Genomic DNA, 27,965 nt, shown 5'->3' on the forward strand with positions numbered 1-27,965 from the left:
TTGGGTCCCAGGCAGCCTGATGGCTGTTCCTGTGCAATTCCCCTCACAGGAAGCATGGGAGAAGCAGGGAGGAGGAGGAGGAGTTCTCCCCGCAGTCTTAAGACCCAGTGAGCCTTTGTCCTATCTCCTTCCAGCCAACTTCCTTTGATTCTCCCAGGAATGCAGCAGCCCAGAGAAGTAAAATCCCCCCTTGATCTTTTAGCTGCTTTGATTTTTTTAGCTTCTGTAATGCCTCCTGACCATATGCAACCGCTTGTTATTCACCGCTGGCATTCAGGCCAGTTACTGTTAGAGCAGCGTAGGCCGTGCTCTGGTTTAAAACAGATTCTGCATCTCCTTCCCAAGTGCATGCCAGCAACCATGGTGAGTAACTCAGAGTAGCTTGAGCCCCATCATGCTCTGGAGCACTAAATGGATGAATCCTGTTGATGACTCTGTGTATCAGTGTGCAGCCTGATGCTGCTCTGAGGAGGGAGGCGATAGTGTGTGTGCAGAGCAAGGGAACCTGATGCCTGCCCTCCACACAGAGGAATAAGCCTGGCGCCTCTTCAGGCATTGCACTTAGGGACAGATTCCCTAGTCTCCTAAAAGTGGGACCTTATAATATGGCATTAAATTGGGAGAGCTCTGCAGTGCTGTTTCTTGTCTCATCTAGGCAGAGGTTTGTCTGGCTCTCACCACAAAGTGAGAGGCAAAACAAACAAGAATTTTAACAAGTCCAGCCTTACTTTTTTTTTTCAGGAGTAGTTCCTTGGCCTAAAGCACAGCTTCATCCTTCATAGTCAAACACAGAAGCTTTTTTATGACTGCTCAGTAGCCACTAGAGTCCTTTCTGTATAACGTACAATGCAGGCACACAAATATCTTCCTTTCATTGTTCTTCACAACAGTCTCAGATCTGTCACCCATTTTGCATCATGCAGGATGATGTACAGAGCATCAATACAAGCAATACATTATTAGCCACTCTTGAACTATGAATAAATTCGATTTTTATTTGTCAGGCCAGTGCTGGAAAAACAAGAAGAGTTCGTTTTCCACCATTCAGGTGCTGCACACTCTCTCATTGCATCGCCAGGCCTGATACTGAGATCTAGACAGTAAGTGCAGAGCAGTGCGGAGTCAGCCAGCAAACCAAGGATGGGTCCCAAATGGACATAGGAAATGCTCAGTCTGAAGTAGGGCCTGCTGACAGGTTATAGTGGGTGTCATGCAGCCCAGACAATTTAGATTGACTGCAAGTCCGTGATAACTGAGGCAGGGGAAGGTTTATCATCTATAAATAACTGATTTAATTCACTGGAGCGAAAATGTCTATCTATAAATAAGATCATTTATTTCACTGGAGCCATTGTGGTACAATTTTACAACAGGTTTGAGAGCCATTGTTATTGATCACTTCAAATCGATCGTGTTGTTCAGTAAAAATGGTACAAAACATTATCTGACCATGTTTATGACTCTTCTACATGAGTACGCTTGGAACGTCGCTCACTATCACCTTGCATCTGTTTAATCAAGCTAATATTCCATCTGTCTCTTTGGTGTGATAATGTAGTGAGAACAAACTCCAATTAGCAATAATGATCAACCCATTCATCTCCTGATCAAAGAGCTAGCTGTGGGATTTAGATTTTTTAAAGCACACAAAGATTCGTTCTCTTTTCTAAACATCAGATTTTGCAGAAAGAAAAGAAAATCTCCACTATATGCAATGCATTTTTTGGCACCGCAGGATTTGCTTACAGGTTTAAACTTTCTGTCCTTCCGAAGAGCTGGTAGAACTGGCTACAGAAGTTATTGTGTCTCCACAGATGTATTACATCGTCTGCTTCATCTGCCCTTCTAAGGACTCGGAGCAAAAGACCTTGATTTTTTTCAAATGATGCAGACAGCCCCAAATTCTAAAGAAATGGACTTCTCTGTCTCTGCTTTTGTAGAGAGAATGAATACAACTCCATACCTCAACAGGGAGACAGAGTCCAACGATTCCTCACCTTTGGATGAAGCTTTCTTACGTGACTTGCGGGAATGGATTTTCAGCCCATCGTATACAAACACAAAGGTGTTTTTAATTCCTCCACTTGTTTGCTTCGTGGCAGGTATCCTCATCATTCCTTCCATCTTGTTTGTGATTCTCTCCAGGTTTAGCATCCGTCAGGAAACAAGGTACATACTGCTGGGAAATGCTTTGCTTTGTGACCTGATATACATTTTATTCTACACCTTGTCTGCTGTTTTTAATGCAGCAAATCTAAAACTCCCCAAGGAAACTTGTGTCCTCCTGCTATTTTTGCTGGCACTGGCTTACTGTGCAGGATTGTTCACAGCAGCTGCCATGGTCTTGGACACATACATAGCTATTTCATTTCCTTTGCGCTACATTACTATATTGCCTGCTTCACGAGCAAAGAAAGTGATTGTTTTACTATGGATGTGCTCCGCAGTTTTCCTTGCAATTTTATTCTTGTTGCTGTGGAGCACTCAGAACTACATGACCTACGTCCTGGAAATGTGCTCCGTTCCAGTGATCCTGGTATTAACGCTGAATGGGAGCAATGCTACAAAACTCTGCTACTGGCTTACTGCCTCTGTTATATTTCTCTGTCTTTTTGTAATGCTCTGTTGCTATGCTATTCTGTATTTTAAAACAAGAAAATCTGGGATATGGGAGAGCATCTCCTCTAGAGCCAGTGTGACATTCTTAATGCACCACACTGTGTTATTCTTTTACTTCTCTCCACTCCTGGCTTTTCTTGTAGAATCCCTTTTGTATATTAACTCTGTCATTGGGCTGAAGACAGGAATGTGGGTCTACTTGGCGATCTGCAACATCCTGATGATTCTGCCTAAGGTTTTGTTCCCTTTCCTGTATGGGCTGCGGTACAGAGAGATCTCAGCCTCTCTGAAATCCATGGTCAGAAGGAAGCGTCTCTGCATGATGTCACCTGCTCCGTCACCGTCCTGAAGCAAGCAGAGCATGGCAGCAGCAGAGGAGTTGTCCTTACCTTGTTAGCAGGCAAACGTGCCACAAAGCGCTCAGCTGCATGAGGAGTACGGGTCGGTCACTCGGCCTCCCTGCCGCCAGAGGGTCAAGGATCTTTCATCACATCCAATCTTGGGATCCCGGCGAACGCTGCTCCGAGCGAAGCTCTGAGGCGCCTCTGATGGGGGAGCTGTTGGAGGGCATTCTGAGTACGGCCATTTCTACACATCTGTGGTAGATGCTGCTCTGCAAAACAGAAAATGGAAGCGGAATGATGCTAAGCAAAGTGAGCCCGGCGTACAGAGAGAGGGTCCCCAGGTACTGCCGCTGTGGGCAGCAGCTCATCCTCTTGCAGCGTGCTCTGGCAAAGCCTGTGGGATGCTCAGGGGGGAGAAAGACAGTCTCTTGCAAGGGGCTCTGTCTTCCTGATTTGCCTGATCAGCTATGTAGCTATAAAAGCTAAGTGAGAGGCTTTTCTGTGCTTTCAAGAAATCAGACTTTTATTAAACATAAGCGGCAGCATGGGAAATTTGTGCTGCAGTGCGATAGCTCAGACTTGACAAAAGAGCTTATATGTTTCTGAAGATAATATTTTTAGAATTTCCTGGGCTTGATGTGAAAGTGTAGAGTTGGGCTTTTTTTGAAAAAAAAAAATAGAAAATGGCCCTTTGCTTTCACTCCGTTCGATGTCACCTGTGTGCCGACTCTCCAGCTTCTGCTGGCGTAAGGCTGCACGCAGAAGGTGCTGCCTGTGTTTCCAGGGGAATTTTCATGCTCATCGTGAAAATCCCACCAAGTGTGAGCTGGGAGGAGAGGAGCATCTGGCTGCAAGATGTGATTTTCAGCAAGGAAGCCGGTTTCAGAGGATCCTGCTTGTCTCCTCACTCCTCAACTGCTCTTGCTCTCCGCAGCCTGTAGTTTTCTGCTCTTTCCAGTTTGCTGATACAGCAGTTTGTGGGACTGCATGTTAAAAATACCCACCCAAAGACAAGCTGTATTGTTTTCGTTTTAACCCAGATTAGCCAGTGGCCTGTTTTATAGCATGTTCTGCAAGCAGCAGTGTCAGCACAACTGAGGGGGTGACAAATTACATTTCAGAGGTGGGAATGAGCCACTGTGAGGACATCTTAGAAGCTTTGCCTCTAAAGGGAAGCATCTTACATAAAAACAACGCCAAGCTAAAAATATTTGAAATCGGTAAATCATATTATTGAATATTGCTTTAACCATAGTTCTGTGCTTCCCCTATTTTGACCAAAATGAACATAAAATTCTTGAGTAATTGCTTTCTTTTCCAGAACAGACATACCTTCTCAATCTTCTTCAATAAAAAAGTAGAACCTAAGAAATGCTTTTTACTGGCTGCTTTTGTTTTATTTTTCCAAGATGAATGTGTCATAGAAATTTGTCATGCTAACTGTATCTGTGTTAAGACTGTACCTTTAGAATTAGCTGGTCTTCCATAGCACTAGTAAGAATGGGGCAAAGATCAGTAGAGTAGATGGGATGCCTGCTGCTGAATGCTCTTTACATGCAATTTGGCCAGGAATTGTAGTGATCCTGGTAACTCTCAAGGCTTCCCATATCATGGCAAAGAGGCTAATAACTTACAGGATGTTTTTGTCTGTGGAGAATTCGTTCAAGCCTTATTACCTAAGTTTACCTATTTTGTGGATTTGTGCTAAGTAGTAAAAACAACTTTGCAATGGTAATAAAGCAGAGCACATTTTTATATGGTCGTAGATGAGTTTGAATAGCTATAGCTCTGATCTTGCTACTGATTGCTGTCAGTTACCTACTAATATCCAGGACGACCTCAGGTCAAGTTATATCATCAGTTCTGTAACTCGTTCTTCCACATACCCATGTCCTCTGAACGTACTTCGAGACCATTAGAAGCTTTGTGAGATAAAGCAAGACACTGAAATTAGGAGGAAGTGAATTGATGATTGTGGCAAATCTTTCTGTGTCTGTAATCTGCCTACTCTGGTATCATACAAACCATGCTGAACAAAACAGTGGCTAGTGGAAATGATCTGCTAAGAAAGATGAATAAAATCATCTTCTAAGTCTTCTTGAAATTGTTCTCTAAAATAAATGCTTGCATAAAAAGTGGATTATTGTTAGTTTGGAAATATTTTTGTTTGGAAATTTGGAAGAGTTAAGTTGAACTGAATTTTGAAAAGGATATCCACATGGGGGCTTTGATGATACTCTATTAATCCACTTAAAGGTGGATGGGTATTAAGTGAATGAGATTTTCTTAAGTGACTGTGTGGACAAGTCCTTAGCAGGGGATGTTACTGTGCCCTTTGGGCAAGAGCCATATGGTAAAGCATGTGTAGGAGATCTATGCCATACACCTGAATCCATTGCCTTCTGGGACTTTTTTCATAAATGTATCTGTTTAGGAGCAAAGGCATCACCGAGCACAGGCACTAGGTTCACGTATTTCTTTTCATGTATGTTTTGAGTTTTATCCTAAATATATTTAGGCTTTTTTTGTTGCTGTTGTTGCCAGAATCTCTCAGTTGTAGCAGTGAGGAGCCGTTTTCTAAGGACATCCCCAAAGAAGCTCTGGAAACTCAAACTGAGCCTATTTATAGCAGCCCAGCTGTCGACCTCAAGGTCACTTAAATGAGCTGGGGTGTCATGGAAGTGCCCAGCATCTCAGAGTAAACCGAAATGGAGACCAGTTGACATTAGCATTTGGCATGTCAGGCAGGGGTAGTAATCCTTAATGCATCGCCACAGCATGAATCATTAAAGGTATCCTTATTTCTAGCCTAAATATAATCACGGCCAGATTTTTCTCTTCTTTTCTTGTGCCAACATTGTCATTAGCTTAACACTGCTCCCTTCCCTCTCCCGGCTGGATTTGCAGTGCAGCGGCTGCAGGCGGCCAGGAGCCCGGCCTGCGTTCCCAGGAGCTGGGCCTGTGCCCTGCGGCGCTGGAGAGGAGTTCGAGCCGTGCCTCAAACTACACCAGCCCCAGTGTCTGGGGATATGAAGAACACCCAGGCAGGTAACCAAGCATACAGATTTGGATTCGATTGCAGCACAGTTGTTACAATTCGAGCAATTATTCAGCAAAACTAATTAGCCTCCTGCAGCTTTGGTAATTAATAATAATTTCAACTCCCACGCCATCAGTTTTCTTTGTTAGTTTTTAAGGGCAGCGTGATGTATTTAGAGGCCGGAGGAGGCTGGTGTTTGGCAGGCTGCACTCGAGGGAGCCCGGGGAGCTTGGCACTCCATTGTGGAACAGGGGCACCGCCGGCACCAGGCGCCACGGCCCGACATCGGCATGGGGCTCCTGCAGCGGGGACGCTGCTCTGCACTCACCGCGTTTGTGCTCCAAAATAGCTTGTGTCCTTTGAACAGAAACTCTGACTGCAGCCACGTTCTGCGGGGGTGGGGATGTGTAACACTAGAGAGAACCCTTACTAGGAACAGAAGATGACCGGCTTCCTTGAATCTTGATTTCTGCTGTCTCCATCCCCAGCTCACTGCTGGAGACTGAGGGCACAGTTCTTGCAATTTTCTCACAACCCTTGTGATTTTGGGTGTCTCCGTAAAGTCACTGATCCTGAATGTTTTTCAGCATGTGTCTAGTGCTTAGGATTGCAACATGAATCTGGAAGGTACAAAGAGCAGGGAGGCAAATGAAAACAACTCTCCATGAGCTGCTGTGAAAACGGCAGTATTTCTGAGTGAATCCTGTGTTTTGGAGCAGGAAAGGGGCTAAGCTGCAGCTCTGTGTGCTCACGTGTGGCCAGTGCTGGCCCCAGAGCTGCACATGTGGTGGAGGCAGCACCACGGATGGGGCATCTCTACACGAGGCTTTGCCTGCTCACCTCCCTGCAGGGTCTGCTGTCCCAGTGGCTGGAGGAACATCTTAAACACTCATGCCCCTGTCCACCTCCTTGCAGCACTTTCTTTGTTAGGACCCTTAAAGTGTGTGGCCATATTGTGAAGTATAGATAATGCAGAATCTGCCTCTTGGAATGTAACTTACACTGTTTTCGCTTGCTTTGTTCATTTGTATACTGGAAAATGTCCTCACTTCCACATTAATGACAAGGACCTTGCTTCTCTGTGTCATGTGCGGGTCTGGACAGGCTGCTGTAAAGGCAGTGAGAAGCCTCCCATTGAGTGCCTCAGAGCGAGCAGGATGGAGCCCTGAAACAGGGTTGCGGTTGAAGAGACCATACAGCAAGCTCCAGCAAGAGCCTCTGTTCCAGGACATCAAAATGTCCTTCCAGGGCATTCACCAAAACTTCAGTGTGTCAATATGGGAAGGAGTAAAGGAATATCTGGCCAGTTTTCCCAGCAATACTAAGAGGAAAGTCCTGGGAAAGTGAGTAGATTGGGCCCATTCTTTTCAGAGAGCTGAGTAGGATTCTGAGCCAAGTAGTGAAGCCAAGACTGGTGAAGAAGGAGGGACTGTAGAATGGGCTGGAATAAGAAATCTGAGGATGGGCTTGAGTAATGGAGCTTCAAGGGATGGGTTAAATTGCTTGAGAAAGAGAGGGGGTTTGGAGCGCTTTCTGAGGGAAGGGCCTGGTGGCGACTGTCTGACCAGCCCGCGTCCCGCCAGCCCTGCCCGGCTGCTGAGCCCTCTGCATTGCAGGAATCCAGGGCTTCTTCCCACACCAGCATGACGGCAGTGCTATTCTTGATACTGTGTACGGCAAAAAGAGACGTTACAAAAAGGGGGAGAGGCTGTGGAGGAGGCAGTGCTCCCTGCTCGCATAGATCTGTTTTGCACTGTGTTTTGTGTCTTTGATTTAATGGCAAGTCTTTCAGCAACTTTCCAGCTACCAGAGAGGGGAGGAGGGAGCAGAGTATGTTCCCAGGCTTTGGCCAAGAGCATCCCAAGGCGTCCCGGGCCTGACCTCTTGAGTGTTTATTTTTCTTTCTGTACAAATGACCCAGATGCTGGCCCTGCTGTACCTTTGCCTCTTCTGGCACAGCATGTGCCTGTCCCAGGAATCAGGCTTGGGTGCAATACCTAGAACTGTTTTTCTGTGGAACAGATCACTGTGTCCTGCATTCCAGGAAATGCAAATCTGCGAGGCAAAGCCTGGAACAGCACTGCCACCCAGTGGGCTGGGATTCCAGCAATCCAGGGACTCGCATTCCCGTCGTATCCTGGTGCAAAGGAAAAAGACAGCAGTAGGCACAAGAAGGCAGCATTTCAGCCATAGCAATGAAGCAACCCAGAATACAACAAAAGGAAAAACATGTTTTGTTCTCTTTTATTATAAAACAGCTACAGTGATTGCTCAGGTGACAGAATTAGCTGTTGTCTCTGTTTGCAGCCTGTGCAGTCATTCTTGGAATGACAGCAAGGTTTGCAACCTGGGCTGGGCTTTCTGGTCACACAGAACTGAGAAACTCACACAGTGCTTTAAAACAAAACAAACAGTTTTTACTTTAGCTGATATGCCTACCATTAGGAAAAGAACAAAACAAAACACAGCTTTGGAGGAAACACTGTTACATTTCACCAAACTTACAAATTTTTCATTCTGAAAAAGCATCTTCTCTTTTTCAACTCATAGGTGCTGCAAATCCAGCTAATCACAATAAATAGGCAAGCAAATGTCAGGGCCAGGCCGAGACAGGTCAAGTATATTGCAGGGCAGATGCAATTGGGAGTGAATCTCACAAATCACATTTCTTTGATTGGAGGTGTTGCATTGACAAGAGTAAGAGCAGGTCCATTTGTTTTTCTGTAGAGGGAAGGGATCAAGATAATTTAAGGATGTACTGTACAGAGGGAATGCAAGGGCTGAGCATATGTACAGGTATTCTGCAGAGGACCCTCGTGGCAGTGCTCCCATACATTGCTACCTGCCTCTCAAAAACGGCCTTGCTGCAGACCGTGCCACGGGGGCACTGAGGTATTGCGTTTCATTGCCATTCTCCTGGAGTCACACAGACACTGCCCCGGGCACAATCCTGCGGATGTGCGTGTACGACTTCCTGAGGGTAACGCTGCCGTGGTGAGACACCCCTCGGGGCAGGACACACTCTTCCGTCAGCTTCTGCATCTCAGGGTCCCAGCACAGCACAGTCGCAATGACCTCGTTCTTTTCATCTCGGCCCCCGGTGATGAAGAGCTTGTTGTTGCATGGGGAAATCCCACAGCTGGCTCTCTCGTGGGTGAACTGAGTCACGAGGCACCAGGTATCTTCCTGGGGGCTGTATGAGTAGAGTGCCTTCATTGCCCCACCTGCAGACCAAACAAATATCAGCTTGCACTGGCTGGTCCCAAAAAAGATTTTAACTCAACAGGCTGTTTCAAGGAGGCTGCATTCCTCACTTTTTAAAGAATGATTTGTTCCCAAAGCTGAGCAAAACAATGTCACAGGACGCCGTATTGTTCTGGAAGTCAGACACACAGAATGCCACTTATTGTTCGTAAGTCTGGGGAGGTTCAGGCCGGAACAAGCGGCTGTGATCATGCAGTATGACTATTGTACACCCAGCAATGAACCCATTTCCTACCTGCTTAAACTAAAAACACAACTTTAGAAGAATGTATTCTTGGTTTAAAAGAGCTCAGAATTACGAGGAAGTAAATTTGGAGAGCTGTCACTATTGAAAGTGAGTGTTTGATGGCTATACTCACTCATCTAACTTCAGTGTCTACCTGCCTATTAAAACTTCTGCCTGAATCTGGCTGCTAACTGCCCTTCCTTACTTTGGGGTTTGTCAAACTGGCTTCTTAATCTCCCCAGGGTAAGCTAAGCAGACAGTGGTCGTCATTTTCTCTGTATTTCCCACATCTTCAGTTATTCTTGAAACTTATTTTTCGTGCATCCTTTCGAGTTTTTCAATATCATCTTTTTGGAAATATGGTCAATGGCTTAGTACCATGGAAAGGCTCTGGAGATATATTTTCTCCTGAGAGTACCAAATGCTTTGGTAGTCAAATTTGGAGGGACTGGGTGTATCTTCTACAGCAGCTGCATAGAATAGGACCATGGACACATAACAGCGTTGGACTGACTGAAGTGTTGCAGTGGCTGGGATTCTATTTCTTGGCAAAATGAGGATTTATCTATTTTAGTTATAATATACAATAGTTATAATAAATGTAATTTTGACTAGTCCAGAACTTGATGGATGATCAAGCCACTACAAGTGACTTAATTAGAGCAGGCAAAAAACACCCATGTTACTAGTTACAGTGATTCAGCTGGCAGTTGGTAATTCATCAGTCTGGGTAATTTGATTACTTTGGATGCAGTAACCACATGGTCTTGTGCAGGGTTTATTTCCATCTAAAATGAATTAGGTTTGTTTCTCAGGGAGATAAGCCATATGTGGACATTCCTCCTAGAAAGCTGCTGAATAAATGTACCTGGTGTATCATGTCAAATGTTATCTGAAAGTTGTGTCAGGCATAAGTCATGCCTTCTCTTTCTATCTGCTGTCCTGTACGAAGAGGCTGAAGTTAGTTTGTGTGCTGAGGAGCAGAGCAAGGTGTGTATAGCCACCCATAAGGTATTTATTTCTATGTACACGCACACACAGACATTATAGCTCTCATTGCAGAATGCCGTTTTCTGCTTGCTGATATCCTGGTTCTGTGCCAGCCCTCAGCACCCTATTGATTACTCCGCAAGTGAGAAACTCTCTGCATCCAGGATGTGAGAGGGACAGGGAGCTTCTCTGCACTCCTGTTTTTGAAAGAAGTGTTCCTCCTTCTGCTCTTTGCTTTCTTGCAGCATGGTCTGCAGATGTGCTTGCAGGCTCCCTCCTTCTTTGCCCACTCAGCTCACCAGTGTTCTCTCCTGTTCTTGCATCTTTGCTTCTTGTTCTGGCAATTGACTGAGTTAATCCCAAGCATGATCTAGGGAAGAGGTCTGGGTCTGTGGGTGTCTCTGGCTCTGTTCCTAGTACTTTTATCCCTACATAAACCCTGTATGAGGTGGGTTGCCTCATGACCCTGGAGAGCAGAGAAAATGTGAGGAGGCCATGAGTTCATGCCCTTGCTCCATGCACACACCTTTGGGTGGCTCTCAGGGCCTTGGGGGACATCTACCATGTTAAGAGGACTTAGATCTTGACTTGGTGACTCTTGGTGACTCTCCCTGGGTTTGTAACTGTACTGTATTTTCTTCCCTCACTAGGTATGTTGGGACAAGCCATTTAACCATTCAGCTATCTTCCATGAGGTTTGTGGGTAAAATCAAACACACAGACACAAGCCCTGCCATGGCTAGACCAGAAGGAGCATTAATGCTTCACCTACCCACAACATAGATGTGGTCACGGAAGGTTGCGGCATTGATGCATTTGGCTTCCACTGGCATGGCAGCTTTCAGGCTCCACACATTGGTCGCAGGGTCATAGCACTGTGTCTTGTCCGTTGCCAGCTTCCCGTTGGGTCCTCCCCCAATTACGTAGAGTTTCTTCTTGTAGCTGGCTGCTGCAAAGGAGCTTACGTTGACCATGAGCGGGGCAGCCTGTGTGACCATAAGAAATCATGAGTGACGCTCAAGAAGGAGTTTTGATTTCAGATACTCTAGACTCATGCCTGTGGTGCAGGAGCCTGCTGGGTTTTAAGTTAGATGTCAGTGTTAAGATGATCAGTAGAGTCCATAAGATGAGCCATCTAGGGGCTAGGGAGGAGTATGTTTTAGCTTTCTGCTTAAGATTATGAGCCCCTTAATAAAGATACACTGCACAAGCGCTGTCATTACAATTGCCTTGTCAGTGAGTCAAAAGCTTGGAAATGCCAGGAATGCCTCAAGTCTCCATTTTTTTATTTATATACATTGAAAATAATAATAAAAAAACTTGTTCCTTTTGATCTTTCTGCCTGCAGCTATGACTGTTAGATTCCTCTGCATTCCTTAGTAGCATCTAAAAACTAGCGTTGGAGTCCTCCACTGTGCTGCCTATCTGCTTAATCCCCTTAATTTCAGGGATTATTTGCTGTCTAATACCCTCACTGTTTGAAGCACAGTTAGTAGAACAGCCTTTTTTCCATTCTGCTTACCTTGAAGCCTGCACTTTCAACCTAGATATATAACTCATAGCACGTATAATTCACAGGCTGATCTGTGCCATATGTATTAGATTAGCAGTTTCAGTCTGTGCTGTGGTTCACAGTAAAAACTGTGCTTTTACTCAGTGGTTTATGGACGGCTAACTATGGTCTTTAAAAGCTAACTTAAACATTCAGGCATAAGATGTCTCCAAAAATTTGGCAGGAGGTCCTGTAACTTCTATTTTCTGCAGGATCCGCATCTCGAGAGAAAAATAATACTTGGGCTGTTTGCAAACCAGAAATACTTTAAAAACACTGTATTATATCCTGTTGCATGAAATTGCATGAGTTAATGCCCTAACATTTTCTGATTAAAATACTTCCAACAAATAAAATGTTATACGATACAGTAATTTACCTCTGACCAGCAGTTATGAAAGGGATCGTATGCCTCCATGCTGTTGATTCTCTGCAGGCCATCGAAACCTCCAATGACGTAAACTTTGCCACCCAGCACTGCCATTTTGTGCCTCCATCGCCCAATATTTAGGTACTCGATTTGTATCCATTTGTTGATGGAGGCGTTGTACTTCCAGACATCATGCTGTGTTTCTTTGCCACCTGTAGTGTAGATGACATATGTAAATATGAGAGCATAGCTTGTATTTGCTCAGAATGTTAAAATTTCAATGTCTCCCTCAGAACAGAAGAGAAATCATTCACTCGTGCTATTAGCTCCTTATTAGCAGTGGGCCGGCTCTGTTGCAGGAGATGACGGTTTCTGCATTTTGCTCCTAGGCTTCTCTATTGGAAAGAGAACAAAACTGAACAATTCTTGAAAGCCAAGTCTTCAATAAACCTGAATTACTGCCCCACACTTTACCAGACCACAGCTTTTCCTTTGGCACTTGCATTTTAATACTCTGTAAATGGCCAGCCACACATGACATGGTGATGTGGAGCAGGCTTTTCTGAACCACTGGGGCTTTGCAGAATGCAGGGAATTGAGCAATAAACAAATATAAATAAGAGAGTCAGGGATGCCACATCCATAGCGCCAAATCCCTTGAAGAAAGAGCAGTATAGGGGAGGTCCTGTTAAAAATAGACAAGCCAGTTCACACAGAGTAGATCCAGCCAGCTAGACAAGTGAAAATAGAAGACACAGAGGACACAGTAAAAATAGAAGACAGGTCTCTGAACTCCTATTAATCACAGGCCTGCCCTGACATGTTAGGAGTTTTGCTACTCAACCTTGGGACCTATGGCTACAATCTCACTTTTATATCTCTATAGCCTCTTTCTCTCTCAACTTGGAGTTGCTTTATATTAATATGTGCATTTTGAAGATGAAATTGGACCTTGTGAGTTCATCCTAAGCCTGATTTGCAAACAAAATTTTCCTGCTCAAAAGGAGAGAATGGCATTTTAACCAACCAGCATTTTATTTGCATGTAATTTTTGGCACAAGCAGAATACGCACTGAACCAGTTAAGCATGAAACCCAATGCACAGACTGAGGAGCTTACTCTATCATCTGTGATCTGATTAAACAATCATTTCACTGATGAATATTCTGAAAAGGGAATTCATGGAATTCATATTCCATTGAGGAAGTGTCTGCCTTCATTGGCATTCTGCGCTGCAGCCAGATCCCTGCGAACTGATGGTACGGATCTCTGGGCCAAACAGCAGATTGAATGGAAGATAATTAGCATGCTAGAAAGAGTCGTTTGTGCTGCTTTTGTCTAAGTATTTTTCACATGTGTGCGTTGAATTTTATTTGCACTCAAATAGCCGCAGTGGCTGCAGGGCCTGAATGCAGCATTCACGTTCATGGTGGGGCCGAGAGGCTGCAGGTGGCCCCTTGCTCTGCCTTGGAAAGAGCCCCTTCACGTTCACTTGCTCCTTCTGCATGGGTGAAAGCTCCTTTCTGAGTCAGAGCAGGACCAGGCTGGGGAATTATCCCCACGCAAGGAGGTGGGAGGGATTTTAGGGTGAACTGGAGGTTTATTTTGTTTCTGTTTTCTCCCAAACAACAGTTACTTCTAATTTGAGGAAAAATTTTTGCTAAATTAGTCACAGTAGCAAAATGGTGACTGTTAATTTTGTCATTTATAGTTACACATGAAGTGTTTCTTCGGGTACAGTTTTCGTGTGAAAAAACACCAGAATCTCTCGTAAATTATTTTCAGGAATAAAATAAATAAAATGGGCAAGGGTTATTCCATAAATTAAGCTATGTTGCTTATCTACATTAACACTGCTGTGCCTATAGAAAAAGAAAAACTCCTTCCATTTCCCACACCATGAAGTCTCCACATCCACCTGTCCACACCGTCAAAACATTTTAAGGGAGGTGGTTCATCAGGAATGGGCCACTGATAACTGGGGGCTGGGAGGAAATTGTTTATGATTTTGGTCCATTTAGGTTTTTATTTGAGGTGAAAGGGTGAAAAGCAGATAGGAGGAAGGCATGGGGATTTGGAGGGAGGGAATCACAGGTCTGAAATGCTGTGGAGAAGGAAGGAATGGGTTTTATCAGACTGGCAGCAAGGTGAAAGCCTGCTCATATTCACTGTAGTAGGGAATTAGCTCCTGTATTAATCTAGCCTGGAGGAGGCCTAAATGGAGTATAGAGAGGAAGAGATACTGGAAAATATGTCAGGAATAAGAGGAAGCAAAAAGCCTGTGACCCTGAGGAAGAGGAAACAGTAAAAGATTAGAAGCAAATGGAAAAGAGAAGCCTCAACTGAAGGGTGTGAAGGGGTAAGCAATGTTCCCTAGCCAGGATGTTTGACTTCGTGTCTTCCCTATAACCTTCAACAGAGGGTCAGCCTTCAGAGAAGCAAGAAACACCCCAGTGTGGCCTGAAGAGAACCTTTTTTATTTGTAACTAGGGGAGGAGTAATCTAGTTCTCATTCCAGGATAAAGATGTGATAAACATTAAATTGCCATGAGGCAATAAAAAAAATCTGTGGAGTCCCAAAAGGGAGAAGGCAGTGAAAGGTATTTAAGTGAAGGCACTGCACCAGTCCTCATATTGTAGCAAAGCATTTTCACTTTAGTCTTCACTTCTCCTTCTGCATGTCCTTCCTACTCTCCTGTTTAAAGTGAGCACAGAATTTGGTGGTGTCCTCTTACCCATGGACCCTGCTTTTTGATTGTCAAAGTGAAAACATAGCTCCAGGATCAGACTCCCACACAGCACTCAGTTGTGTTTATGTGGAAAGCTCCATTTCCTTGCTGGAGCGCTCGGGATGAGAGCCTGGAGAAGGTACCTTCACACTCCCACTCTGAGCCCGGCTCCTGGATCTCGCTTGGCTGTGGCAGTTGATGCTGCCTTCAGCAAGTGGGCATTTTTGGCGTCCTCTTGATGCTCAGCTGAAGTGCTCCTGGAAATGCTAGTTTCAGTAAAACAGCACTGTCAGTTCCCTGCAGATTTGTGACTGATTCTTGCAGAATGAGTCACATTCTGGCAGATCTTTGCTTGTGCGTGTGCTGCTGCGAATGACACTATTACACAAAGATGCTGGAGCTATTACTCTTCATTTTCACTAAACAATTTGTGGGAGCCCTTCCATACTCATGGCCAGCGAGTGTGTACGGTGCTGCGCACTAGTCACTTTGCATAGAGATTAATAGCTGGTTGAAAATGAATCTTGTGCTAAAAGTCCAGCCAGAGCCCGGCAGTGTCCTCACACACAGCACTTCTCTTGAGCCTGTACCTGTAGTACCAAATTGCTCTAAAGCTGCCTTGATAAAAACTGCACTACTTGTGAGAACCCTCTGTTCCCCTTTTGCATCCCAGTGTCTTATTCCTTACCTGATATGTAGACTTCATTTTTTAGAGTAATGCATGCAAACTCCACCCATTTTTTATTCTCGTTCTCAGTCTCCTGTTCTGTGATCGGTAACTTTGCTACTTCCAGGCGGCTTCGCCTCAAGGGATCCAGGCAAGTCACCTCTGCTACAAACTTCTCATCTTTTGTACAGCCCCCTATGATCATAAACACCTCAGACTGGAACTCATGCATCCTGGGCTTGGTTCTCTCCGTGATAATCTAAATGCAAGCAAGACAGAGTGAGTACACCACATACTTATACCTACAGGTACAGAAAGGTCTGGTGATCCATTTTCTGATTAGCTCTTTTGTAAATCACAACTGGCCTACAGTCAGACAAGCAAATTATCAAATGCTAAGTTGAAAGCCTGAAAGGCATCTTAGAACCACTGCAGTAGAGAGTGCAGTACCCTTGCTTCGGCAGGATGTTTCCAACACTGGATTCATTGGCTTTTGCCTACCCATGAGGATCCTTTCACATCTCTGCGTCTTGGGAACTCCCAGGGTGGCACCACACCATTGAGGTGAGCATTGGTGTCAAGGTTGGGTGCATGTGAGGCAGATGAAGGGGACAGGTTGTGTTTGAACTGACAGAACTGGGGAGGGTAGGAGGGCCAGGAGGTTTCTGTGCATCCTGGGGAGCTTGGAGGAACCAAGGCTGCAGTCAGTGCTAAGAGAAAATAAGCAGTCTTATATTATTTGTGCTGAAGAGAACTGTGAAAGCATCGAACCAGTAGTAATTCTCTATTATGGGAGATTTGTTTGCTTCTTCGTTTATCAGTTGTCATTTTAAGCCAAAATTACTAGATCTGCTTAAAATTAATGTCAGACTCTGAAATATGGCTAGTTTTCATTTATTGCCTATCGGTTAGTTCATTGACCAGGTCTTTGTCTCAGGGACACCGGAAAAAGTCTTTTCCTGGGTAAGTATTCACCAGGAGCAAAGAATGCACAGGTGCTAGGAGACATCTGTTTTGCTTGGAGGAAATATTTGCAAGCAAGTGAAAAATATGGCACCTATAGAGTGCATTAGTGTCCCAAGGTAGTGGACAGGTAGGAGGTAGCATCCCCTCACTTACTCACACAGGAGAAATGCAGTGCAAGAGGTAAGGGGATCCCGGGGGATCCAGGAGTTCTCTGTGTCACAGGGCGTTTGTCAATTTGCAGCCCCTCGAAGTCTGCTGTGTAGATCTGCACCCTTCTGCCTTTTACATCTAATGAGAATGAGATTGCATTTGGTATCTTCTGCACCCCTCTGAGAAGCAGCTCCATGGACCCACAAGGTCCATAGAGTCCACATTGGCATTGCAGCAGGCAGCTTGCTCACTCACAGTTTTGAACCTCTTTTAGTGTATTTCTGTAAGTGGTCATAAATTGCGTATATTAAAAGGGGTTATTTATGCAGACGTTAAAAAAAAATCCTCTCTTTTCCATATGTGCAGTGAATTATTAAGTAACATCTGTTTGGAAACCTGCTGGGTGTTAGAACTGTTTTAACCCGCCTGTTGCCATTGCGAGGCATTAGCACTGTGAGGCAGCGAGCTCACGGGCCTGCCTGTGACGCTGCCCCAGGAAAACGTAGCGGATGGATGGAGTGTCTGACCCCAAGCAACACTCCCTTCCTCTACCCTGCACTCCCCAACGGCGCCCACTGCTGTCTGCAGCCCGGCTGGGGCTGAAGAGACACATGAGGCTCCAGGCTCACGGGAAAAGGCCACCTCAGTGAGTTGCGACCAGTCAAGCCAGTGCTGCCCCAGGCCACGCGGCCTGTGCCGTGCAGCTGAGTGGACCCACACCCCCATGACTCACGTTCACGGTCAGCCATGGAGCCTCCCGGGGCCTCCCGCCTTCCTCTGACTCGCGCGCTCTGCGCACTCGCACAGACAGACACCCTTGCACCCTCGCGTAACCCTGCTCCCGTTTGTTGGGAAATGTGACCTCTGGTTGCTCTCTCCTCTATCCCACATTTCAAGCCAGGAGATACAAGTACTACCTAGCTTCACAAAGAGGACAGGCAATTAGGAAACTGGAGATGCACCACAGGATACCTTGAGCAAGCAAGATAGGGCTGGACTAATGTCAAGATGAGTCTGGCTCTTTGGTTTCTGGGACCTGGGTAAATGAGGAAGATAGACAGACCTCTTCTCTGAGAAGAGGCTGCCTTCTTCACTGCCAGTTCACCCGTTTCTGAAAAGTTTCCCTCCATAATGCTCCATAATGGAGATGCTAAATCGTCAAATTGGACAGTGCCATTACAGATCATGGCAGGGTTTGGTGTGGTAATTATTCTTCCTTTCTTGGGCTCAAAATACTAGTAAAGAGGATGAGGGGTTGGTAGCAGCACCATCTGCTTTGCCCTTCTCATGGGGAAGCCGTCTGGCATTTAGCTGCTGCGTAGGGAGCAGCGTTTGTGTAGTTGCTTAAGTCTGTGTGTGAAGGTTTGTGCTTGGATGTTCATAAACAGGAAGCAACTTGTTTTGATATTAAAACAAACTACCTGGCAACTTTTTAAATCATGAGGATAACTGGTGACGCCCACCTTGTTTCTCAGTAGCACCTGTTAGTGAAACTTAAGTTCACTCTTCTTCGGCCTCACAGTACCACTCCTCTCCATGATTTTTTGAGCAGAAATATGCCATATTTAGAAAGAATTACATCACCACTGTCCTCCTATTTGCCAAATATTTTCTTTTTTCACTCACCTCATTGCCTGACAGATGGTACATTCTTGCTTCCTGGAGCAAAGGGAACACATCTGGGCACTGTCTAATGAGTTGATCAGCTTCAACAGTCTCTACAAAATACCAAGGGTCCAAGAGAGGCAGCCGGACATTCTCCAGCACGTATGGTAGGAGAGGAAACCTTTCTGACTCCTTATAACGTACCCAGTTCATTACAGTTTCAAACACCTGTGACTCTTCAGTGACATAGAGGTCGTCGCTCTTCAATGTGCTGCAGAGAATGTCGGCCGGGAGCTCCAGGAACTCCTCATAGTTCAGGACCTGGGTGAAGTTCTGGATAATGTAGTTCTGCACTTGCTGTTTCAGGCTGTGCAAGGAGTGGGTGTCAGCCAGCCTCAGGATGCCAACACAGTTCTCCGGCTGGAGGGCTTCGGTGAGAAAGCTGGCACAAGCGTCTACCATGCGCAGGAACTGGGGACACAAAAAGCACATGAGCACAGACTAGTTACTTGTGTGACTGAATCACAGAAGAACTTAGCAGTTCTGGGAGTGGGTCCTGATGAGCTGTGAACAGTGCAGTGGGAGAAGCCAAAAAATCACCTTAAAGGTCATGAGGACAAGTATCTGCAATCTCTCCAGAATGCAATTTTCCTTCTCCCACTGCTTTCTCTTCTTCTGCATCCTTCTTGTTCCTTTCCCCCTTGAAGAACTCAGAAAACCTGGGACTGTGATCAGGCTGAATTGTTTCAAGTTGACCCTAAAAGTTTGCCATTCCTCTTCCCTTCTGGAGAGCACAAAGAGATAAGAACCCTGGGGTTACAAAGTGCAGACAAGGCTTCAGGTGTGCTTGCCTTGCCTCATTTGACAGGTCAGCTCAGATCAGACAGAAGGGAGTCTGATTTTGGAGTACAGGTGGCTCCAAACACTGCCCACATTCATGCGTCCACCATCCAAACTCTGAGCATGTCTGAGGCCTGGGAAGCGAGGTAGAGAGGATCAGATGCTGAGGATGCTGCTTCCTAGCAGCAGTTTATGCCGTCCCAAACTGATGGACACAACAGGATGGGAATAGCAAAACTCTGAGCTGCCTGACAGCAAGTGTCTGGCCAGTGTTTATGCATTTTTAGGGGGCCTTGGGAGGTATTAGTGACCTTGTTTTCCTTGTAGTTACCATTGATTCAAAAAAGCATAGATAAGCCTTTTTCACAGGCAGGGTCCTCTTAAATAACTTCTTCTATTTGTGTCCAACTGTGGACATCAAAACTACTGTCATTAACTTCCTTTGTCACAGCTGAGTGTCCCAAATGGGCTGATCACCCTGAACCATAGGGGTCTCTGCGGCTTTTGCCACCAACTACGATGCAAGCAAAATCATTCAAGAACAAGGAAACAGCTCTGGGCAGACGGCTGGGTTATAACATTTTTCCCTGGGCTTTCCTTAACTCCTGTGATTTCAGCGCATCAAGATTTTGCACTGGTTTTGTCACAGAGTGGTGCCAAATAGTGACATACAGGACAGATGGGTCAGAAACAGTGCTGTGAATTTCCGTCCATGCTTTTTGGGTCTTATTTGCCTCCGACCTCAGACAGCCATTTTAGCTTGCTCTGTCCCAAAGGGGAAAGTTGCACAACGGTAATTTAGGGGCCAAGGGGAAGCGAAACACAGAAAAAAATATTTTTAAAAGCTACACTATTTAGATTTGTTTCAGAAATTGGGGTAGAATCTTCTAGACAGAGCTGTGTGTCATTGCCACATGCAGACTACCAGAGCTGAGCGATCACAGACTTTGGGTACCTGGTTCCTCTTTTATATTCAGATGTGTTCAAAAGTTTAGAGAAATGCAACTGACGGGTGAACAAGGGTGCATGAGGGCTCAGAATAAGTAGCTACTGTTTATGATCTAAATATGTCTGTGGTGGCTGTGGCACCGCTGCAGAGCTCTGCGGTCCCTGTGCTCAGGGCCTAGCGTGGCAGCCCTGCCATTTCTTTCCAGGTAAGCCATGAGCTGCTGTCAGGTGAGGATCTGACAGCACTTTGCCAACGCTAGGTGGTCCTTGGGCTTGAGGTAGGTTAAGCATTAGCCCTTTCAAAGTTGGCCTCAGCCCTTTCAAAGTTGACCTTAGCCTTATAAAAGTTGAAGGCCACGAGATGTAAAAAAGCCCAAAGAAGGGATTTGTGAAGATCACTCATCAAGTCATTTGCAAGCCTGGGAAGAGCTCCCAGAGTTGCTTGCCCACTGCCTGAAGTGCCAACACCGCAGAAGCCTGCCACACGTGGCACGCTAGGAGCGACATTCACCCGCTGACGGCAGCGTCTTTGCTCCAGGAGGTGCACACCGAGTGCGGCGACCGTGCGCGCGCTGCTTGTCACGCTCTGCAGCTGCGTTTGCGGACGTGCAGCTGCTGAACCAGGAGGTGTGGGTGTGAGAAACAGGCCCCTGGGCGAGAGCGTAGCCAGAGGGTCTGACAGCTCAGGAGCACGACAAGGCAGGACTTCCCCAGCCCTGCTGCTGCTCAGCCCCAGCACGCTGTGGCATGGGCTCCTGCTCCCTCTGAACACCCTTCCCCTCTCTCTGCCATCCGTTTTTGTTGAAACTGGCCAAAAGTTGTTAGAAGGGAGTGAGAGAAAGCATAATTATGTAAAACGTGTTTTTTCAACAACCCAGGGAAAAATACTCTCTGGAGAGAAGTAGAGCATGTGGGAGAATCTTGACCTGTGCAAAGTATTTCTATTGTGGTTCATTAATAAATCTAAGAGACTGAGAAGCGGCACAGCCAAGAACAGTTGCTAGTTGGATAAGAAGCTCTGCTTGGAATTTTGTTTTCTTGATTCATTACTTGGAAAGGAATGAAATTTGCAAAAATTATGTTATGATAAGTCGAGGCATCAATCTTCCCAGTTGTTAGTATATTGAAATTAAATATTTGACTTTTTCTCAAAAACTTCTATTTGTTCATCAACATAAATAGCAAAGGCAAGAATGGTTATAGTTACTAAATCTTCCTGTTTGTATAAAACCCTTTTCAACCAAAAACCTCACTTGTGTATAGTGTAGAGCTTTAAGGCCTTATAAATCTTGACACTATCCAAGACAGTTGCAGTCAGGGTTATTTTTAACAGGACATTCCTAGTTTTCTAGGGTTTTGGAGTTTTCTGCTCTTGCTCACAGTACCCTCGTTTTTATCTTTACTCTTACAGTACTTGCTAGTTTTCCTAAAGCACCATCTCTAGGAATCAAATTTAATCTTAATTTTCATGAAAATCAGGGAAAAGAGAGGAAAAGACATATATTTATGCTCTTGATGGGTCCAGGGAAAAATCTAAGGAATGATCCTGAAGGAAAAAAGTGTGCAGAGGACAATGAAAAGAACACACAAGTGTGTCCTAAAACTGAACCAGCAGTAACGTTCCTGGGTTACTGCTGCCCGCTGCAGCACTGGTGTGGTGCCAACTTCAGCAAATGCTGCGCTCTGGCCCGAGGCAGCCTTTCAGAGCGCGCTCCCATTTCTGCTGGCGGCTGCATCACCTGAGGGAGCCCTTCGGGAGGACTTTCCCTTTTCTCCTCAGAACAGCTACCAACTCCTGCTACCCAAGGGCCGTGGATTCGGTTCAGAGCCACGCACCCTCCGTTTGTAGGATTCAAGAATCTTAAGTTCAGAATGAACCAGGATGATTATGGGGTCAAGTCTCCTTAATAAAAAGCCTGGGCATACTTATACCCATTGGCACTTGGCAGGTTTTTCTGGTTGCAACTTGTTAGCAATTTGCCACTTGGTACCAGGGACTACAATTTGGGTAGACCTCACGAATGATTTACAGGCCGTGTGAATACCTCAGGGACCAGAGGCTGAGTAACGCTGCCCAGGTCTGACGTCCTCCAGGTCCTGGGTCATGACTAAATGCTGTGCCGAAGTCCTATGGAGGACATATTCACAGATGCCAGCCTGGGCCTGGCAATGGCCTTGGAATAGAGCTGGGCTGTCTGCCCGTTCATACAGCATCTAGCCCTGTAGCGTTCCAGTGCACAGCTGGGACTGCCAGTCTTTACCACAGTGTAAGCAAATATGAAGTGAAATATCTCTGGAGCCCAAGAAATGGAAAAAGTGTGCAGGGCTTTATCTGGGTAAAGTGAACCCTTTACACCGTGCCCGGAACATGGATTTTGAATTATCTGTACCTGAAAGAGGCTGGCAGCTTCCAAGACTTTCTGTACATTTTGCTTTGTGATCAGCATCTTGCTGGTGTAGGTATAGTCCAGGAGAATATTCATGGTTTCTGCATCAACTCCTTTGAGTATGATCTTCTCCTCATATTTCTCTCTTAAGTCATTGCAGAACATGGCCCTGGACAGAGAGACATTCAGCTTGTTACTGCATCCCAGCCAGGATGAGACACTCTGAAAACATTTACTTATATAGATTTCAACATAGCCTGCTCCAGCTGCTTTGTATTTTATGCAATTAGCCTTGCAGCAAAATAACAAGGAAGATCCTTTTGGTGCTGTTGTGGCTCTTTGCTCACCAGTCTGATAAGGCGTTCGCACGTGGTGGACACCCAGAGCTGGGCATGGTGACAGACCTGGAGCTCCACGGCTGCAAGCAGCGCCTGGGAAGTGCCCTGGGGACAGCTGTGCCTGCGCGAGTGCCACACAGCAGCGGCGCCCGCACCTCTCACCTCAGGGCCTCCTATGGACTCCTCCTTCTACAGGCGCAGCCCGTTTGACCCAAACCTCCAACCTGCTGCCCGTCTCCACGCTGGATTAACCCATAGCCGCAAGCACGCTCATGCACTTCATACCCCTCGGCACCGTAACTCCCCCGGTGCTTCAGCACTGCAGAATGCTGCTCCGTCTGAGCCCGGAGGGCCACACCAGGACCACGTGGCTAACTGCCTCACCTCTTCGCTTTCCCAATGTGCTTGGGAATACCAGGGGCAGGCCAGGAGGGAATGTCTTGCAGATTTACTTCTACATGAGACAGGCTTTTCCTTTGATAAGTTTGATAATTTTATAATGGGATCACAGAGTTGGTGCCTCTTAGCCAAAGCACTATTTGGATAACCATGAATTGGAACCTCTGTTAGCCAGAAAGTCCGATGTTTTGCTGCATGTTGATACTGTATTTCCTTTGGTGGCTAATGTTGCATTTAAAAGGTGTCAGCCACAGGCACAACTGGCACGAGTCAAATATTTCCTGAGGGGTATAAATCAGAAATTTCCCTAAGAAACATTAAGATTCACTTTGCATCCTAATAGCTGCATGACAAGCACCTGCATTTTTCTTCATCTACATTTTCAAACCATCATTTTAAGTTTTACTTCCAAAGCTTTTGATTTTACTTAAGAGGAGAATTTACTGTTGATCAATCGAGTCTTGTTCAATGCATTCAGACAGTGAGATTTCATCTCATTTGGAATCTGGCTCAACAAATCAGAAACATGTGAGTCCATTTGTAACTGTGCTGGTGAAAAACATGTGCACATCTACAGTGTAATTAGGAGTGCTCTTTACCCTGCATGCCAAGCCCTTCTGTATTAGTCATGTACGAGGTTGACAGGACAGTGTAACCTGGGAGGTGTCTAAAAGTCCTAAGTCTGAGACCATCTTTTTCTTGGGAAAATTGTGCTGTTTTTACGGCAAGATAACTACTGGCTGTCTCACTGGCACATCTTAATGGGTGAAAGATGTTAAGAGCTTTTAGTGCAAAGTAGTTAGGAGGATGAACAGCAAATGGACTGTAGATACCAGCCATTCATTACTCTAACAGCTGCCTATTCCTTGTCTCAGCAGAGATTTTATAGCAGGAGAGAGCTTGTCATCTTGGTCCATAAAACTGTCTTTTCGCTGAAGAAACCTAACCTTTGAGCAGGAAGATTACTTGTCAGAAAAGCGGTCCAGCCCAAATTCTCATTTTTCCTTCACTCATCTCACTACAGGTTTTTGATCCACTGCTGTGCTCCATGCTCCAGTTTCTGCTCCTGTTGAAATCATTGTAATTGAAGGCATTGAAAAGCATTAAGGCAAAATGTTGCCTTTCGAGTGAGTACAAGAGTAGGATCCTCCTTAGCTTCTCTGCTTCTTGGTGGTGCTGAGGGTTTGGCTAAGCATGGGGTGTGCAGGCAGGTGGTCATCTGAAAACAGCAGCAAGCAGCACCACTTCTCCGTGGGAACGAGGTTTCCGTGCGGAGATGGAGGTTTGTACAAAACAGCCCATTCGGTTGTGTGAAATTGGTAGGCGCCAAGCCTGCATGCTTTATCCGAGTGAGCAGCGGGCTGTTGTGGGTGCAGGTGTTGTCTGCCCTCGTTCCTTTTGTCTCTTAGACTGGTGACTGCAGCCTTCCCTGTCGGGAAGGCAGAGCTCTCACTTCCGTGCCCCAGTGCCGGAGGGTTTGGTAGAGGTCAGCGGAGCTACGGAGCATTGCACCATGGCGAGGCGGCTCCGACGCCAGACGCCGAATCTTGTCCTTTCACCTTTCTGTCCCCTGGTCTGTGGAGCTGGCTCAGAGCTGCCATCGTTCCTGATCTCGGTGGGTACAGAGATTTGTGTAACATGGCTGTGAGAGAGATGTGCCTAAAGCACGGTGCTGTCCCCACGGTGCTCCGTCCTCAGCGGCAGCAGCAGGGAAGTGCTACCCGGGGCTGCTGGTGGCTCCTGCAGTAGCCTTGCTGTGGCCAGATGGAGGGGGCCTTTGTTCCCACCACCTGTGCACACCATCACTGCAGTCAGGGCTGATGAGGCTGAGCTCTCCCAGGGAATGAAGTGCTGCCTGCGTACCTCTGGTTTTGCCTGTACTTACTCAGTAAGGCGTGCGATTATTTTCCTTGTGACTCTAAATCCTTCAACAGTGGCTAATAACTGCACTGCCCTTCTTTCTTCTCTGGTATCAGTCCCTGCGAGATTCTCAACTCAGCCATTGAACCAACATCCATTTTAAGAAATGCACATTTGAAGTGAGGAGCCAAAGCCACATGCCTAAAAATGAGCAAATTCCTCAGATGGAGAAATCTCAGGAAAAAAAATGGGGGGCTGCAGTGTTTTTTTAAATATCAACCCACCATGAAATGCCTGTGCTTGGAAACATTCCAACACTGGTGCTGGAGCTTAAGGATGCTCTGGAAAACATTGCTACCATCCTTCCTCCACAGGAACTTAAAGAAAAATTTATTAACACTGAGGGTAACAGAGCACTGGAACAGGCTGCCCAGAGAGGTTGTGGAGTCTCCTCCTCTGGAGATCTTCAAGACCTGCTTGGACGCAGTCCTGTGCCACGTGCTCTAGCTGACCCTTCGTGTGCAGAGGAGTTGGACTAGGTGATCTCTAGAGGTCCTGTCCAACCTTAAGCATTCTATGATTCTATGATTCGCAGCCCTGTTCTCCCACATCTTGGGCAGCGTAGCAGTAACAAACACAGCTCCAGTTGGGCAATGTGGATTTCCCTTTTCTGCTCATCATTCCCATAGGTGGAGAGTTGATTCTTGTTCGTGTATGGATGCAGGACTTGTTAGAAATGTTATCTACTCTAAGGCAGTGTGGAGGGAAGGACAAAAAGTTGTTAACTTGTGTGGCCCCGTTTCAGGCAGCCCTCGCTGGTTGCTGACGGTTCAGCACCCAGCACTCAGGAAAGGGGTTGTGTAACATGCTCTTGCAGGGACCTGAATCCCGTGACTCACAGGGTCCCCTGTGCACAGGACTGAGACTCTCCAGCACCAGCGGAAATGCTTCCAGGAGCAGCATTAGGTGCCAGTCTCTTCTTGCTTTGGGCCCATGCAGCTCCCAGTGAATTGTAGCAAGATGGAACGTGTAGCAGAACTAGCGCAGCTCATTTCCCTGCAGACTTGGGTCCTCCTTTCCCCAGTCACAGCAACCTCAGCTTCCCTTCCCCGAGCCCGCCGGTTGCTCTCATTTTTCCTCACACCCAGCACACGCGTTTCACAAGTCTTCACCGGGACGCTCGCGCTGCGCTGGGCCGCCCGCACTTGGCTGTCTGGGCGAGCAAGGACAGCATGTGCATTAGCTGGCTGAGGTTTACTGGGAGTTTCAAAGTAACATTATGGTCATTCTTATTTTAATTTGCACCTCCTTTGTCTTTTCTGCACTTGGTGCTGATGAGAATCATTCATGCATCTCAGTTGAATATATCCACATATACGATCCCTATAGTGTATTGGTAGAAATAATACCTATATCCATTTATTCACAGATATGATCTCTGTTAAGAGATAGGAAAAACGAGAATGCTCTTCAAGGGACTACCAGCAAAGCTGACTAGACTCCATTAAACTGAACTTTCTGCTCATGTCACAAATGGTCACAGGTTCTTTTTTTCTCATGCTTCCTTTGTAGCTATTCAGTCACATGACCACTTTAGCAGTTAAAATGAAAGAAAAAAATCCCAGCCATGCAAATTTGATTGTCTCAGTGGTAATGGAAAATCTGTGTTAAGACCGATACTGGGTTTTTCTGTATGTCTAAAATTTCTTCTTGCCTGCCAATGGTCTGGTACTGAAAATATGAAAAATTCAAGGGGACCAGAAAGAAGGAAAATGCTAGAATTTCTTTCAAGCAGGTGTTTCCCATTGCAAATGATTTACAGCAGCCCTAGGAAAAGTGGGAAGTTCCCTTTTTTTCCTCTTCAAGAGTTTTATGCAATTCTACTGCAGAACAATAATGGAAAAAAATGAGCAAGTCCCACAAGCCCATTCATACCTCAATAAAACTGTTCCACGATCTGAGTAGGACTTTCCTCTCTGACTGAGTCCTAAAGACCTCATACAAGGGCCAGAGTTCCAAACCGTTGCCTAAAATGCTCTTTTCCCATTGCTTGTCTGCCGGCCGTTTCCTTTTCTTTGCCTGCCTTAGTGGATTTGCTGAGTGCTGGTATCAGACCTCCATGAAATCCACAACTTGGCACCTGCCTTATTTATGTTTCTAACTGCAAAACAGAAAGGAGCTGGGAGGTGTCAGGAGAGCCAGACTCACTGCAAGGCTGCGAAGTTCAACACCCAGTTTATGCTCCTGAGAGATCAGCAATTCCAACCTAAGAAGCAAAGTAAGTTTCTTGGGTTTGTTTCTTGACCGTCTTACCTGAAGTAATTGCTTGCTGCCGCCAGGACCACTCGATGACAGGAAAACTCCCTGCTTTCCACACACAGAATGACGTCCGTAAGGGAATTTTCTAGCCGAAGGTTCTCCAGGCCATTCTGGAGCACCAGAGAGAGTCCCGTGTCGTCAAACTTCACCTTTTCTCCGCTCGAGACTTCCACCAGGTCCCCCATTTTCCGTGAACACTCATTGTCCACAGAAAGCTCGGGCTCTTCAGAGCTTTTCTCCAGCGTGTCCCCCATTTTCTGGCCAGCAGCGTCTCATTCTCTTGGTGCTTCGATCTAAAAAGAGTCCCTGAGCCTCCGCCGAGTCACACTGCAGAAGTCAGGCGGATTTCCTG

The 27,965-nt window shown here is 46.0% G+C and overlaps 2 protein-coding genes across 2 annotated transcripts; one reads left to right on the top strand and one right to left on the bottom strand.

The window, feature by feature from the left end:
- The first annotated feature begins 1,885 nt into the window (after window positions 1-1,885).
- Window positions 1,886-2,968, top strand: GPR148 (G protein-coupled receptor 148). The gene has a single exon (XM_010217815.2). It carries the CDS (start codon window positions 1,886-1,888, stop codon window positions 2,966-2,968), a length of 1,083 nt encoding a protein of 360 aa, XP_010216117.2.
- A 5,883-nt stretch (window positions 2,969-8,851) lies between these two features.
- On the bottom strand, window positions 8,852-27,936 carry KLHL6 (kelch like family member 6). Its single transcript, XM_010217811.2, has 7 exons — window positions 27,608-27,936; window positions 22,701-22,866; window positions 18,544-18,993; window positions 15,823-16,060; window positions 12,415-12,617; window positions 11,256-11,469; window positions 8,852-9,227 (listed from the first exon to the last, which is right to left on the bottom strand). Exons 1-7 carry the CDS (start codon window positions 27,865-27,867, stop codon window positions 8,926-8,928), a joined length of 1,833 nt encoding a protein of 610 aa, XP_010216113.1. The 5' UTR covers window positions 27,868-27,936; the 3' UTR covers window positions 8,852-8,925.
- Between the last annotated feature and the right edge of the window lie 29 nt (window positions 27,937-27,965).

Source organism: Tinamus guttatus, unplaced genomic scaffold (genome assembly GCF_059628265.1).
Source record: "Tinamus guttatus ecotype Peru unplaced genomic scaffold, ASM5962826v1 Tinamus_guttatus_pri_ptg000927l, whole genome shotgun sequence".
Taxonomy (NCBI): domain Eukaryota; kingdom Metazoa; phylum Chordata; class Aves; order Tinamiformes; family Tinamidae; genus Tinamus; species Tinamus guttatus.